At 43.3% G+C, this 13,816-nt stretch overlaps 1 protein-coding gene across 4 annotated transcripts in view; it reads left to right on the top strand.

Moving 5' to 3' along the window:
• The first annotated feature begins 404 nt into the window (after positions 1–404).
• LOC127582905 (F-box/LRR-repeat protein 20) overlaps positions 405–13,816 on the top strand; it is a 115,589-nt gene continuing 102,177 nt past the window's right edge. For 3 of the 4 annotated variants that reach the window (XM_052038550.1, XM_052038549.1, XM_052038548.1), the window contains exon 1: positions 405–796. In XM_052038550.1, coding sequence (XP_051894510.1) covers positions 767–796 — 30 coding nt within the window. In that variant the 5' untranslated portion in view covers positions 405–766. The remainder of the gene's footprint in view (positions 797–13,816) is intronic. The other variant, XM_052038551.1, reaches the window with a different exon arrangement.

The raw sequence follows: 13,816 nt of genomic DNA, 5'->3' as shown, positions 1-13,816 counted from the left end.
TTAAATTTTGTATGCATTTTAATATATGAAATTCTCATTATTTTGTAAAATAATTAAAAAATATTTAAATTATTTCTCGCAGATTGGGAATTGAGCATCTTTGCAGGGCTCAGCCTGTCAATCACGGAGTGGGCGGGTCTTCGCTGGGATCAGCCTGTCAGTCTTGCCAGGACTCACCTGCCAGTCACAGGGAGTGGGCGGGTCTTTGCTGGGATCAGCCTGTCAGTCACAGGCAGTTGCCAGGACTCACCTGTCAGTCACAGCGAGTGGGCGGCGCCAGAATGTTAAAGGGCGCCCATGCCACGCTTGTTTTTCCCGCAAAAATGACGTCCGGCCTCCGGGGCCCCGCCCCCTTTTTCCCGGAGCGGCTCCGTAAGGCCGCCAGTGATTGGGCGGCTCGGTCAGCTGGTGGCCCGAGGCGGAAGCGGGAGTTTGAGATGATTTCTTTAACCCCTGGCTTTGCGAGCGGCGGCTACTGAAGCGGGAGGGGGGGGGGAGGCGAGCAGCGGGGCGGCGGTGCCGGGCCCCTCAGCGGGGTTGGTTTAAACGGGAATGGTAGATTAAGCTGCGGTTAGCCGGGCGGAGCGTGCGGTCCAATCAGGTGCCAGGATGCTGGCAGGTGGGTGGAGAGTCCTGTGTGTTTTTGTTTTAATGTTTTTGTTGAAAAGTTGAAGCCGCGAGAGAATAAAAAATCCCCCCCAGGACCAGATAAACCTTCGAGCCGAGGGACGACGAGCGGGGCAGGGGGGCCGGAGCCGGCGGCAGGATGAATGGAGTCACCAAGAGCAGGTTCGAGGTGAGTGAGGCTGGGAGTTAGGCTTCGGTGCCCCCCGCTAGGCCCCCCCTGGCAACGGCCCCCGGGAGTGGGGGTCGGGCCCGTCCCGCACCCCCTCCCCCGGCCCCGCTCTTCCCCCCCCCCCACCCCGTCTGCACCAACCCTTCCCTTTGTGTGATGAGCAACAGCTGATCAACGTTTGCCAGCCCCCCAGAGTTACTCTTGTGTTTTCCTTTTGTGCCTTTTCCTTCTGATTCTTCGTTTAAGCTAAAATAGATTTAGTTTTATCTTTTTTAAATGTTCCCCCTGATGATTTGAATTTAGATTAAACGCATATTTTTATTTGATTAGTTGTTTTGTGAGTGGGTATAAAGTAAAAGACAAATTCTGTGTGTGTGCATATTAGTATGATGCATTAGCAGTGAACCTTTTTTTTGGGGAAAAAATAGTTAACAGATTCTTTAAAGTTTTTTCTTTAATTTTGGCTATAAAGGAATAAAATGGCTTGTTTAACTGAAGGGTGGAGGAGTTGAAATATTGACTTGTTGAGCATGTAAGTGATTCTGTCTGTGATAATTGGTGATAATCTCCTTCACAGATTGCTAGAGCACAACGCTGATGGGTTTGGTCTTTGTTTACTGCTACAGAATTGTTGGTTTTATTTGAATTGAATGGTAGGGAATGATGACTTTGCACTGCAAGGGCAGATTTTTTTTTCAGTTGGGCAAAATAGGCAGCCTTTTACTATGTAATTAATAGAATAATTGCTTGGTAGGTAACCTCTATTATAATGTCATTCAGAAAGGTGCGTAATTTATTGCAATTCTGGAAATTCAAGGTTTACTTTTTAAATTCAGGTACAATCCCTTCTGTTTCCCAAATTTTCTTTGGCTCTTGCTTGTCTTATGGTTAATATTTTATCTTGTGGGAATGCACGTACGTATCATCATGGTGAGGTAGTGAGTTAAACCAGGAAAATAATCTTCATAAACACGGGGACTAGAATAGACCAGCTGGTTGATGAGGCATGTCCTGAACAATTGCTGTTCACGAAAGTGTTGAGATTTTATGTGAGTGACAGAAGTGGGTATCCTTTGTGATACAGTAGATTAGTGGTTCTGTTGGTAAATTGGTAATCCAGAGGCCTGGACTGCTGATCTGGACACTGACTTCAAATGCCACTATGGCAGCTGGGGAAATCTAAATTCAATTAATGAAAAACTCCTTATTCATGTGTAATCGTCCAGCTGCTTCCTTTTGGGGGCTTCCTTGTACTCTCCATATCCTGTCTAACCTATTTGTGACTCCAGGTTCACACCAGGCTGTTAAAAGGCCTAGGAGGCCACACAGTTTGAAGCCAAGGGAGATTTAACAAAAGGTTGTCAAAACAGTAATAATAGAGGGAATTGGATCATTTTTATACTTGAAAGAGTAAATCAACAATAATTTGTTCACTTTCTGATCCTGTAGTTTAGCAGTGCTGGCAATGCTTTTGGATTGTGTGGATTTTTGCACAGTATTGCAAATTGTCTTAAATAGATGGAGGTTTCGATAGGTTTCTAAAGAGAAAAGGATTGACACAAAGGGCAAGTTAATGTGTCTGAATAGACTTGCTGGGCTGAATGACCTTTGTTCTCAAAACAAATTGTTGTAACTCGTTAGGACATGCAGAAGTTACAGTGCAAGTCTTGAGTAAATTCTTTCATGTGACAGTTAGACCTAGTGATACAGGAAAAAGGCTTTCTGGTAATGCCAGAATTTTAAATGATTACTTTGCTTACTGTTAGTTATTGCACATTAAGTGGCTGTAGTTCAGAATGGAAAGAACTTGCATTAGATGAAACAATGTGTTTTGCACCATGTGTGGTTTTTGGGTGTGAGTGTTGGGCAACATGATCCACAATCGTAAGGATTTTAGATTAAACACTGATAATAGGATTGTTGGATTTGTTGGCAATTGTATTATCATTATAACTTCTGCCACTATTACTGCCAGTCAAAAAAAAAGACTTTCTGAATGGTTGCTTAGGCAGCTTTGGTATACTTTTGGGAGTGATGTGGTGCAGTTCCCTTATTCTAAAGATCCTCATATTTCTTCAGATTAACAATTGTAACTAAGCACTATCTCTTCCCCCAAGTCTCTTTAAAATACCCCGGGCCAAGTTTTCTTTTAAATTGTCTGATCTTGGTTGGACCAGCAGCAGTGTGGCAATCAGAAAGTTGACTGGACCAGCCACACGGCTACAAGAGCAGATCAGAACAGGTATCCGTGGTGAAACGTGCCTCCTGATGTTCCAAAGCATTCTCGCCATCTACAAGACAGTTCATGATGGAGTACTCCTGCTTGCCTGGATGAGTGTAATGTCTAGTCTCTTGAGAGCTGCTGCCACTGTCCAGAACAAAATAACTTTGTGTATTGTCCATACCATTGATGCACAGTGATTATAGTGTAAACCATCCACAAAATGGACTCCTTGTCGAGGCTACTCCGATAGTACCTTCCAAACCCATAACTTTTACTTCCAATGAGGATAAAGGGAGCAAGCACATGGGAATGCCATCACCGGCAGATTCCTTTTCAATCTGCAGACCATCCTGATTTGGAAGTATATTGCTGGTCTAGATCTAAATCCTAGAACTCCTTGCCCAACAACACTGTGAGAAGACCTTTACCAGAAGGATGGGAGCTGTTCTAGACCAGCTGCTATTGAAAAGGCTCTTTATGGGGAGGAATCTGTTGATTGATTGGACAGGTAATGGAATTTGCTTTGTAGCTTTGTCACTCAGAAATAAAGCCTTGTTTTTCCATCAGGCTATTCTCACTGGCTGTGAGATCTGACGCACAATCGGGTGTTTTGGAGGGCAGTGTATGCCTTTGCATCAACTGCCCTATACATTTAATAAGCAGTGGTCACCTTTTGTTATTGCTCTGCTTGCTTGGTCTCCTTACCCACTTTAGTTCCCCCTCTGCTTTCAAACCTGCTGCATTTTGCAGTTACTGATGAGGGTTTTGCCTCTTCAACCACATCAGATAGTATCCATATTCCATATTTCTACATTAAAGCTGTACGAGACCTTGGTAAGGTCACATTTAGAGTACTGTGCATGTAAGGATATCATTAAACTGGATAGGATGCAAAAAAAATTTCCAAGAATGTTTGTGGGATTGGAGGTCTTAGGTTATACGAGAGGCTGGATTGGTTATGACTTTTATCCTTGGAGAGTTGGAGGCTGAGGGGTGACATTGTAGAGGTTTATAAAATTGAGGGGCATAGTCTTTTCCCCAGGGTAGGGGAGTCCAAAACTAGAGGGCGTAGGTTAAAGGTGAGAGAGAAAAAGATTTGAGAGGGACCTGAGGGGCAATTTTTTCCACAGAGGGTGGTGAGTATATGGAATGAGCTGCCAGAGGAAGTGGTAGAGACGGGTGCAATTATGATGTTTAAAAGGCATTTGGACAAGTACATAGATAGGAAAGATTTAGAGGGCTATGGGCCAAATGCAGGCAAATAGGATTAGCTCAGATAGGCAACCTGGTTGACACGGGCAAGTTGGGCCGAAAGGCCTCTTTCCGTGCTGTATAGCTCTATGACTCATGACATTGAAGGAGGCAATTTTGACTGAATAAGCCTATGATGGCTTGCAGCAATTCCATTGTCCCGTTAACTTTACTTGAAGCCCATGGTGTGGCACAGTTAGAAAAGCTGCAGCTTTACATCTCTGTCTACCTGGGTTCAGTTTTGACCTCCAATACTGAACGTGTGAAGCTTCCATTTTCTATGTGTGACTCTGTGCATTTGCTCTGGGTAGATTGGACACTAAAGTTGCCCCTAGTGTGCAGATGACTGCTTGAACCTTATGGGAATTTGATAGGAATGTTTAGAGAATAAAGTAGAATTGGTGTAAATGGTGGTTGATGGTCAGTGTGGACTTGGAGCTGAATGGTCTGTGCTGTGTGAATCTATGACTGTGAGGTAGAGAAGAGTTTGGACATTCTTTGTACTTTTTATCCAGTGAAACATCATGCTAAAAGTATTTAATTCCTTTGCCCACTTGTGTTAACACTTGAATTGATTTGTTGTTAAAAAATTAGTGGTGATGAGAGTATAATTTCATGTCCTTCCATCCCATTCCCTAATCATATGGTAACTCCCAGTTCTGAGCCCACAATTTAAGTAATATCCGGGCAACTGTAACTTTGCTTCAGTTCACCTTCTGCTAATCCTCAGGACTCTCTCAGCTTGGCATGCCACAGACTGGTTTTAGGTAGCTGGCTGTTTCAAGTGAATACTTTGAGGTAGCTTGCTGCTTCTGAACAAGTTCAAATTGCTAGCTGGTGGTTTATCATTGCTGGATGGTTCCTAGGAGACTGACTATTCAAGTTCTTGTTGGGCGCTGGATACCTGGATGGGCCAGATGCACAAGATTATGCATGAAATCTGAAGCCCCCTCCCCCTCCCCCTCCCCCCAATGGAACAGTGAGTTGGGAAGGAATACAAACCACATAAGCAAGTCCTCCTCCATTCAGCCATCAATGAGTTTGAAGCTTGCTTGCTAGCTATCAGATTTTTGAACCACTAGAAGCTGTCTGTCCACAATGAGCAGCCAAACTCTTAAGAAATATTCAGCTAGCCTCTGGGGTATATTTGAGCACAATCAGCTTGCATCAAAACACTGTGGTTTAATAGCCAATTGCTTAAAGCTAATCTATATTGAACTCGGAATCTGCAGCCAGTCATCTCTGCTAGAATGAGTCCTTGGGATTAGTGGGGTCGCTGAAGTGTAGGTAAGAGTATATTATGTCACCTAGAAGTTTTGAAAGCAGAATTGGATTAGTGAGTGAGGAAGAAGAGTGAGAGCAGTTGTGATAAGCAGTGATTGGAAATCCTTGTATCAGTGGTCTCTGTTGCTCACTAGATATATGTGACCTTTTGCCGAGGGGCAGGGAGGAGGAATCATTCAGAAGTGTTATTCTTTCTGTGTTTTTCACGGCCCCTAGATCTTAGTGCTATATCATGCAATGTATTTGTCCATTCACCCATATGAGAGGATGATGCTGGGTGGAAAAACTCAAGTGGCTGTTTTAATTTCCCCCACGCATTCTCAAGGTGCTGATTTGTGGAGTCCTCTGGGTGCAGGCAGCTGTGTATTTAACATAGTTTGTGAGATGGGAGGTGGCAGTATTTCAGTGAGCATTCAGTAACGTCGGGCCTGATCGATTTTTGTTTCATGTCCGCATTTGACCTTCTGACAGGATTCATGCACTGCTTTCTACTAGAGAGCAAGTGTGTGGTTGGTTTCCTTTTCTATCTACCTAGTTATGGAGCATTGAGGCTAATTGTAAAACTTCATTTGCCCTGCTAACTCATTGAGATCGGGAATCATGATTGAACCTTTTATGGTGGAATGTTACTTCAGGCTGGTTACTGATCCACAGGGTTGCCTACCCACAACCACTGTCACCTTCAGCCCCATCCTGGAAAAAATGGAGATTTTTCATTCCTTCATACAGAATTTTGACATTATTACAGATGTGATGGGAATGATTATCCACCATCTCCTGTTTTGTGGTCATACTATAAGGAGTTGTAGAACTGTCTTTCTAGTGGTGACCAAGGGCATTTTGAAGTTTTGGTAGCCTTACTGGGTTGTCTGATGTCTCTACTTTAACTATTTCAATTTGGAACAAATGTAATTGAGAAGATGATGCAAATCCATTCGAAATTATTGCATGTTAATGCAGAATTAACTCCTGCCTGAGCAAGGTCCTGGATCCGCTGCAATTTGCCTATTGCCACAACAGGTCTACAGAGGACGCAATCCCACTGGCTCTCCACTCGGCTTTGGAGCACCTAGATAACAGCAAAACATATGTCAAGCTGCTATTTATTAAATACAGCTTGGCATTCAACACCATCATCCCCTCAATACTAATCAACAAGCTTCAAAACCTGGGCCTATGTACCTACCTCTGCAACTGGATTCTTGACTTCCTTATCAGGAGACTGCAGTCAGTGTGGATTGGCAGTAACATCTCCTCCTCGCTGACAATCAACACAGGTGCACCTCAAGGATGTGTGCTTAGCCCACTGCTCTACTCTCTCTACACTCATGACTGTGTGACTAGGCAAAGCTCAAATGCCATCTATAACATTGCTGATGACGCCACTGTTGTTGGTAGAATCTCAGACGGTGATGAGGGGGCATACAGGAGTGAGATCGGCTGGTTGAGTGGTATCACAACAACAACCTCGCACTCAATGCCAGCAAGACCAAGGAATTGATTGTGGACTTCAGGAAGGGGAAGTCGGGAGAACATACACCAGTCCTCATTGAGGGGTCACCGGTGGAAGGGGTGAGCAGCTTCAAGTTCCTGGCCGTCAACATCTCAGAGGATCTATCTTGGGCCCAACGCATTGATGCAGTCATGAAGGAGGCACGCCAGCGGCTCTACTTCATTAGGAGTTTGAGGAGATTTTGTATGTCACCAAAGACTTGCAAATTTCTACAGGTGTATGGTGGAGAGCATTTTGACTGGTTGCATCACCACCTGGTATGGAGGCTCCAATGTGTAGGATTGAAAGAGGCTACAGAGGGTTGTAGACTCAACCAGCTCCATCACGGGCACAACCCTTCTCGCCATTGAGGACAGCTTCAAGAGGCAGTGCCTCAAGAAGGCGGCATCTATCATTGAGGACCCTCACCATCCGGGACATGCCTTCCACGTTACTACCATCGGGGAGGAGGTACAGGAGCTTGAAGACCCACACTTAATGTTTCAGGGACAGCTTCTTCCCCTCTGCCATCAGATTTCTGAACGGTCTATGAACCCATGAATACTACCTTGTTATTCCTCTTTTACACTATTTGTTTTTGTAACATAGTAATTTTTATGTTTTTGTGTCTTGATCTGTACTGCTGCCGCAAAACAACCAATTTCAGGACATGTCAGTGATAATTCTGATTCTGTCACCTGTGCTGTAGAACTCACTGCACCTCTAGGCAAGATGTTCTGGTATACCTACACAACTGGCATCTATCTGACAATGTCAAAAATTGCCCAGGCATGTATTCAATTCAGTCCACACTTGACAGTTCTACGATGCAACACGTACTTGCTCCTGCTCACCGGTGCCCAGTTAGGGTTTTGCCTGGACCACTCGGCTCCAGACCTCAGCATAGCCTCGGTCCTAGATCTGAATTCCAGAGGTGAGAGTGGTTGCCCACCACATCTAAAGCTGAACTTGGTGACCATCAAAGGGAAAAACCCTCCAGCAGTTGAAGTCATATCTTGCAAAAAGAAGGTGGTTGTTGAGGGCACATGATCCCAACCCAGGACATCATTACAGGAGTATTCTGGGTGGTGTCCTAGGTTGAATCATTCACAGTTGCTTCATCTGTGACCTTCCTTCCATCATAAGGTCATAAGTGGGGATGTTTGCTGATGGTTGCGCTGTAAGAGCAAGTGAGAGGGTGGGCATTTTGCATTGAGTGTCTCACCTCCTGTTAACCTACTCAACGTCACTGTGGAATCACCTTCACCAGAAGGATCTCAGTGATTCAAGGCAGCGGCTTGTCACCACCTTGTGTAGTTTTTGAAAGCCAGTAAATACTGGCCTTGTCAGTAATGTCTAGATCATAGGGAAAATTCAAACTTTTCAAAGAACAAGTTTCAGTGGCCGTTTCTTATCCTTCAGTAACTTGCTATGGAACTGAGTGGTGCATCTTGGGATTGCTTGGTTCACTTTGGGCCTTTGGTTTGGAATTTGCACGATATCTTGACATCTCTTTCCTGGGTAAGGGCCAGATAACCTACTGTTCAACTATTTAGGAAAGGAGTATATGGAAGAATTTAAAAATGGCTCGGAAACTTCATAGAGATTTTTGCATGATAGCCCAGTAACATGGGTTGGGTCCCTATTTATCTATGGCATTAGGATGCATGTTTGTGAATGCAGAAGCTAATTGGTCTTTTTAAAAATTCATACTTGTTTGTATCCCTTGTTGGCCATAGATTGCACGGTGTGTACCATATAAACTGCCTGTCCCAGGGGAAGGAGGCAGGGAAGTGAGCTCATGTAATAGTTTTTATAAAGTTATTTAGTAACTTCACTTGTAAAATGCCCATATTTCACTTTTTCCTTTGCTTGGTGGGAATACAAGGACTCTGCATGAATCACAATATCCAAGGTATGATTGACCATGGGTATAAAGTTTCTTGAGGATGGTATAATGTTCTGAATGGAGCATTTGGCAGAACAATCAGTGACAGTGATGCAATTCCCAAAGGGTTAAAGCAATACTCATCTATTGTGATCCACTCCCGCAATCCATATTTCTCTTTGTATGGAGTTGTACGGGATGGGGACAGGCCCTTCAGCTCACAGAGTCCAGTGCAACCATCAGCTTTCATCTACACTAATCCCATTTTATTCTCCTTGTGTTCCTGGCAAACCAAACCCCCCCCCCACAAGATTTGAAGTGGCCATTCAACGTACCAAACCACATGCGATGTGGGAGGAAACTGGAGCACCCAGAAGAAGCCCATACAGCCATACAGTCACATGGGCAACATGCAAACTGGGGGCTGAGGAATGTTAAAGATGTTAATTGTTTAGAAACACAAATGCAGAGATTTTCTTTGTCTCTTAAAGATAAATGTTAACCTCAAGCACCAGATTTTTTAAAAATCTTGGTTGCACGTGTTTCATTCATAGCTTCCAGTGTGACAGTACACCACATCCTGGAGTTTCATTGCAGAATTATGATAATTGGCATTGGACTTGAGGGTTGGTTTAGGAGTTGCTGGTGGGTAACATTTGAGTGACCAATCCAAATGGCTTAATGGTATGTTGTATGCTAAAAGCAAGGTACGTGGAAGGTGGCGGGGTGGGGAACACTTGGGGTAGGGGTTAATGGCTTTTCCTCATGCCCTGCATTGGTGCTTCCTTTTGCATTATAATTGTCTAGTCAGAGTCATACAGCACAGAAACAAGCTGTTCAGCTCACCATATCGATACTGACCATTAAGTACCCATCAATACTAATCTCATTTACCAACACAAGGTCCATAGTTTAGTATCCTTTGACGATTCAAATGCTCATCCAGATGCTTCTAAGGATTGTGAGAATACCTGCCTCGCCAGTTTCTCGGGTAGCACTGCAGATTATAGCACTTCTCTGGGTGAAAAATATTCTTCCTTCTGTTCCCTTTAAATGCTACTCATCTTAAACCCATGACCTCTGGTCTTAGACACTGCCACCACATGAAAAGTTTCTTACTGTCTACCTTATCTGTGTCCCTCATAATTTTATATACCTCTATCAAGTACCCCCCGGCTGCCTCTGCTCCAAGGAAAACAAACACATTCTATCCAGTATCTCCTCATAGCTGAAGCATTCCATCCCCGCAGCATCCCGGTGAATCTCCTCTGTGCCCCTCTCCTGTGCAATCACATCCTCCTTTGTAGTCTGGTGACCTAGAACTACACACAATATTCCGGCTGAGGAGGGTGGGCTTGTTGTCAAATTTATTCATTTTTTTCCTCCTGATTCCTGCCACCAGTTGTTTTTCTCTTAACATCTTTACCACAGAGGTAGTAAACCACGTCTGACAAATGTTATGCAAGGGATGTGCTTATGCTTTATGAATGTTCTGTGTACCTTTTGGGGATGTGCTGTGCTGTTACTTATGTCTGGACTTTGTTCTACTAGTGTTTATTTGCAAGGAGTAGGGTAGATTTTTATTTGCAGGTAATTTGTATAGTTTATGTCTGTGTTTGCATAATCCAGGAAAATAAGTGATTTATGAGGAATTCAGCTGGTGTGAATAGTTAGTAAATAGTTAACAAAGTCGCAGTTATACAGCACAGAAGCTTGCCCTTTGACTCACCAGACCCAAGCCAATCTTTTTGCCCATCTATACTAATCCTATTAGACCTGCATCCTTCTATGCCTTGCCTATTTAAGTGTCTGTCTAAACGTCTCTTAAACCTAGTGCTTGTATCTGACCTCTTCTGGTAGCGAGTTCCAGATATCAACCACTCTGTGTATTTCTGTTCAAAACAAACTTTGCTCTCAAATTCCCCATTAAAGCTTCTTCTTCTCACCTTAAACTTGTGCCCTTCTGTTTTTGATACCCCTACCATGGGGAAAAGGATTCTGGCTATCTATCCCATCTGTGCCTCTTATAATTCTGTCATCACCCCTCAGCCTCCTGTGCACCAGGGAAAACAAACCCAACCTATCTGGTCTCTCTCCATAACTAAAGTTCTCTAATCCAGGCAACATCATGGTGAATCTCCTCTGCATTCTCTCTAGCACATCCTTCCTGTGGTGTGGCAACCAGAATGGTACAAAATATTCCATTTGCGGCCTAACCAGTTTTTTGTAAAGTTGCAACATAATGTCCAGTTTTTATGTTCTATCACCGAACCTATGAAGATAAGTCTGCCTGATGATATGCTGCCTTAACCACCTTATCTACTTATGTCCCCACTTTCAGGGAACTATGGACTCAACCCAAGGTCCATCTGTTTATCAGCATTCTTTTACGCCCTGCAATTTACTATGTCCTATCCCTATTTGACTTCCCAAAATGCATCACCTCACAGGATTAATTTCCATCTGATCTTTATCTTGCTGTAGCCTTGGACAACACTCCCCATTATCCACAACTCAAAACCAACTTTCTTGTGATCTAAACTTTTTAATCATAACTCTTACATTTGCTTCCAAGTTGTTAATACATCACAGATTAAGTTTATGTTACGCATTGAGCCCCAAACTATTCTGATCTTGAACAGGAAGCTCTTGAATTATTTCATTCTTTATCTTTTTGAGGGACCTTCTTAATGTTGGACTAGCCAGACCTGTCACTAGTGATTCTGACAGAACTTGTATCAGTATGGCATTTCTGATTGCACTGTGCAGTGGTATATAGAGAGTAGCACTCCAGGTAACTATTTGAGTTCAGTCATATGTGGTCTGAGGCGGTAGGTTGTGAGTGATAAGTGATTGTCATGTATAAGATAAGATATATTTATTAGTTACGTGTATTGAAACACACAGTGAAGTACATGTTTTGCATAGTGTTCTGGGGGCAGCCCGCAGGTGTCGCCATGCTTCCGGTGCCAACATAGCATGCCCACAACTTCCTAACCCATGCATCTTTAGAATGTGGGAGGAAACCGGAGCACCTGGAGGAAACCCATGCAGTCACGGGGAGAACGTATAGTCTCCTTACAGACATCGGCCGGAATTGAACCCGGGTCGCTGGTGCTGTAATAGCATTAGGCTAACCGCTACACTACCGTGCCTGCTTGAACGAGGAATGTTAGGAAATCTGTCTATCACTTCTCCCCTCCCTATCCTTTTCTGCAGTTTACCATGCGTTACCATATGTTGCCCATGGTTCCTTGGGTAACACCACATCCCACACCCACTTCCATCATTGTCAGCCTTGATGGATGTGTGCTCATAGAATGTTGCATTCATGCATACCTACACGGATTGATAGGAAATCTATTGAGGAAAAAGAGTGGGAATGTAGACATCTTGTTCAGACCGTGGGCTGCACAGACACTGCAAGTCTTCGTCATTATACCCCTTGAACATCAGAAGTTGATAGTTCTAAAATTTGCCATATTCTCAGACTGACCTACCGTGTGTAATTGTGTGAGGATTCAACTAGTACATCAGTTTCTTTAAAAGTTGCACAAATTTGCATTATGCATTGTGCAGACTGTTTATTGAAGTTATTCTGCATAAATTCGAACTTGGTATTACTTGAGTTTTGAGGCTTTGGTCAGAGAATAGACACCGGGATGGAGTTTGGCTTTGTGTGATAGTTCCAAAGAAATGCTAGCAAAGTAATGGCTTATTTTACATCTCTTGATTTTGATATCTTTGGAAGTAAAACTGAGGAGCGATGGAAGACTGGAGACTCGTGATCACTTGCTTTACACAGGCATAGTCAAAATTTGCCACTTCAAAATTCAAGCTTGGCTAAGATTGTATTCACCACCTGTAATGTCGAATCTACACCTCTAAGTTTATAGCATTCAGTTATTCTTCACCATCTCTATTTTGCTAGCAAAAGGGATTAGTATAGATAAATACTTGATGGATGGCATAGACATGGTGGGCTGAAGGGCCTGTTTCTGTGCATTATGTGACCCATTTTTTCTGGTGGCATTGCTTATCGTCCATTTCAGGAAGCAGCACAGAATAAGTTGGAGGGAATAGCACTCGAGCCAAAATGTGCTAAGAGTAGAAGGCCCAGGGAGAAGTAGAAAAGTTTGGAGCTGTCCGAAGCAATGCTGGCTGGAAGGGGAATTGCACGTTGGTTGGTGGTGCAGAATGAATCTGTGTGGAAGCTGGTGGATGTGCTTGTTGTTGTATTGAGAGATGCTTGTTTTTCCACTGTAAGAATACTGAATTGGTTTATGTAGGTGCAAGCTTACAACGGCCCAGTCAGAATGCTTGCATATCACATCTATTCAAACTGTCTGACATAATGCACTGCTGCAAATATTTGTAATATTCATTTGCTTGCCCAGCTTCATCACTGTCATACTTTTGATTTTGTTGCTACAGTATTTAGCCGTCAGTTGCCTTTGAATAATAAGATTGTGAGTTTGAGTTTCACCACAGTCTTAAAGCAGTTAAATTAAGATGCTTCCATTTCAGTTCTGATGGAATGCTGCTCCTCAGAGGGGCGGCCTTTTAGTTGAGACGTCCAAACCATTTACCCTCCTGGGTGGAGACAGAAAATCCCTTGACCCTTTTGAAGGACAGTAGGGTTGCCTTTCCAGTATTCTGGCCTATATTTATTCCTTGACCAACATTCATAAATCAGAATATCTATCTATTCTTGCGTTGCAATTTGTGAGATCTTGTGCAAAATTATCTTACTGTATTACAGCAGTGAATGGACTTTGATGTGCTTCATTGACTGTAAAGCACTTTGTGGCATCATGAGATTGTGAAGACGTGCATGTGTACAAAGCTTGATTTTTAACAAGTAGGTCTATATTAATAATA

Source organism: Pristis pectinata, chromosome 25 (assembly GCF_009764475.1).
Source record: "Pristis pectinata isolate sPriPec2 chromosome 25, sPriPec2.1.pri, whole genome shotgun sequence".
Taxonomy (NCBI): Eukaryota; Metazoa; Chordata; class Chondrichthyes; order Rhinopristiformes; family Pristidae; genus Pristis; species Pristis pectinata.
Note: the sequence above shows the minus strand (reverse complement) of the source record. Positions and strands in the feature narration are given on the sequence as shown.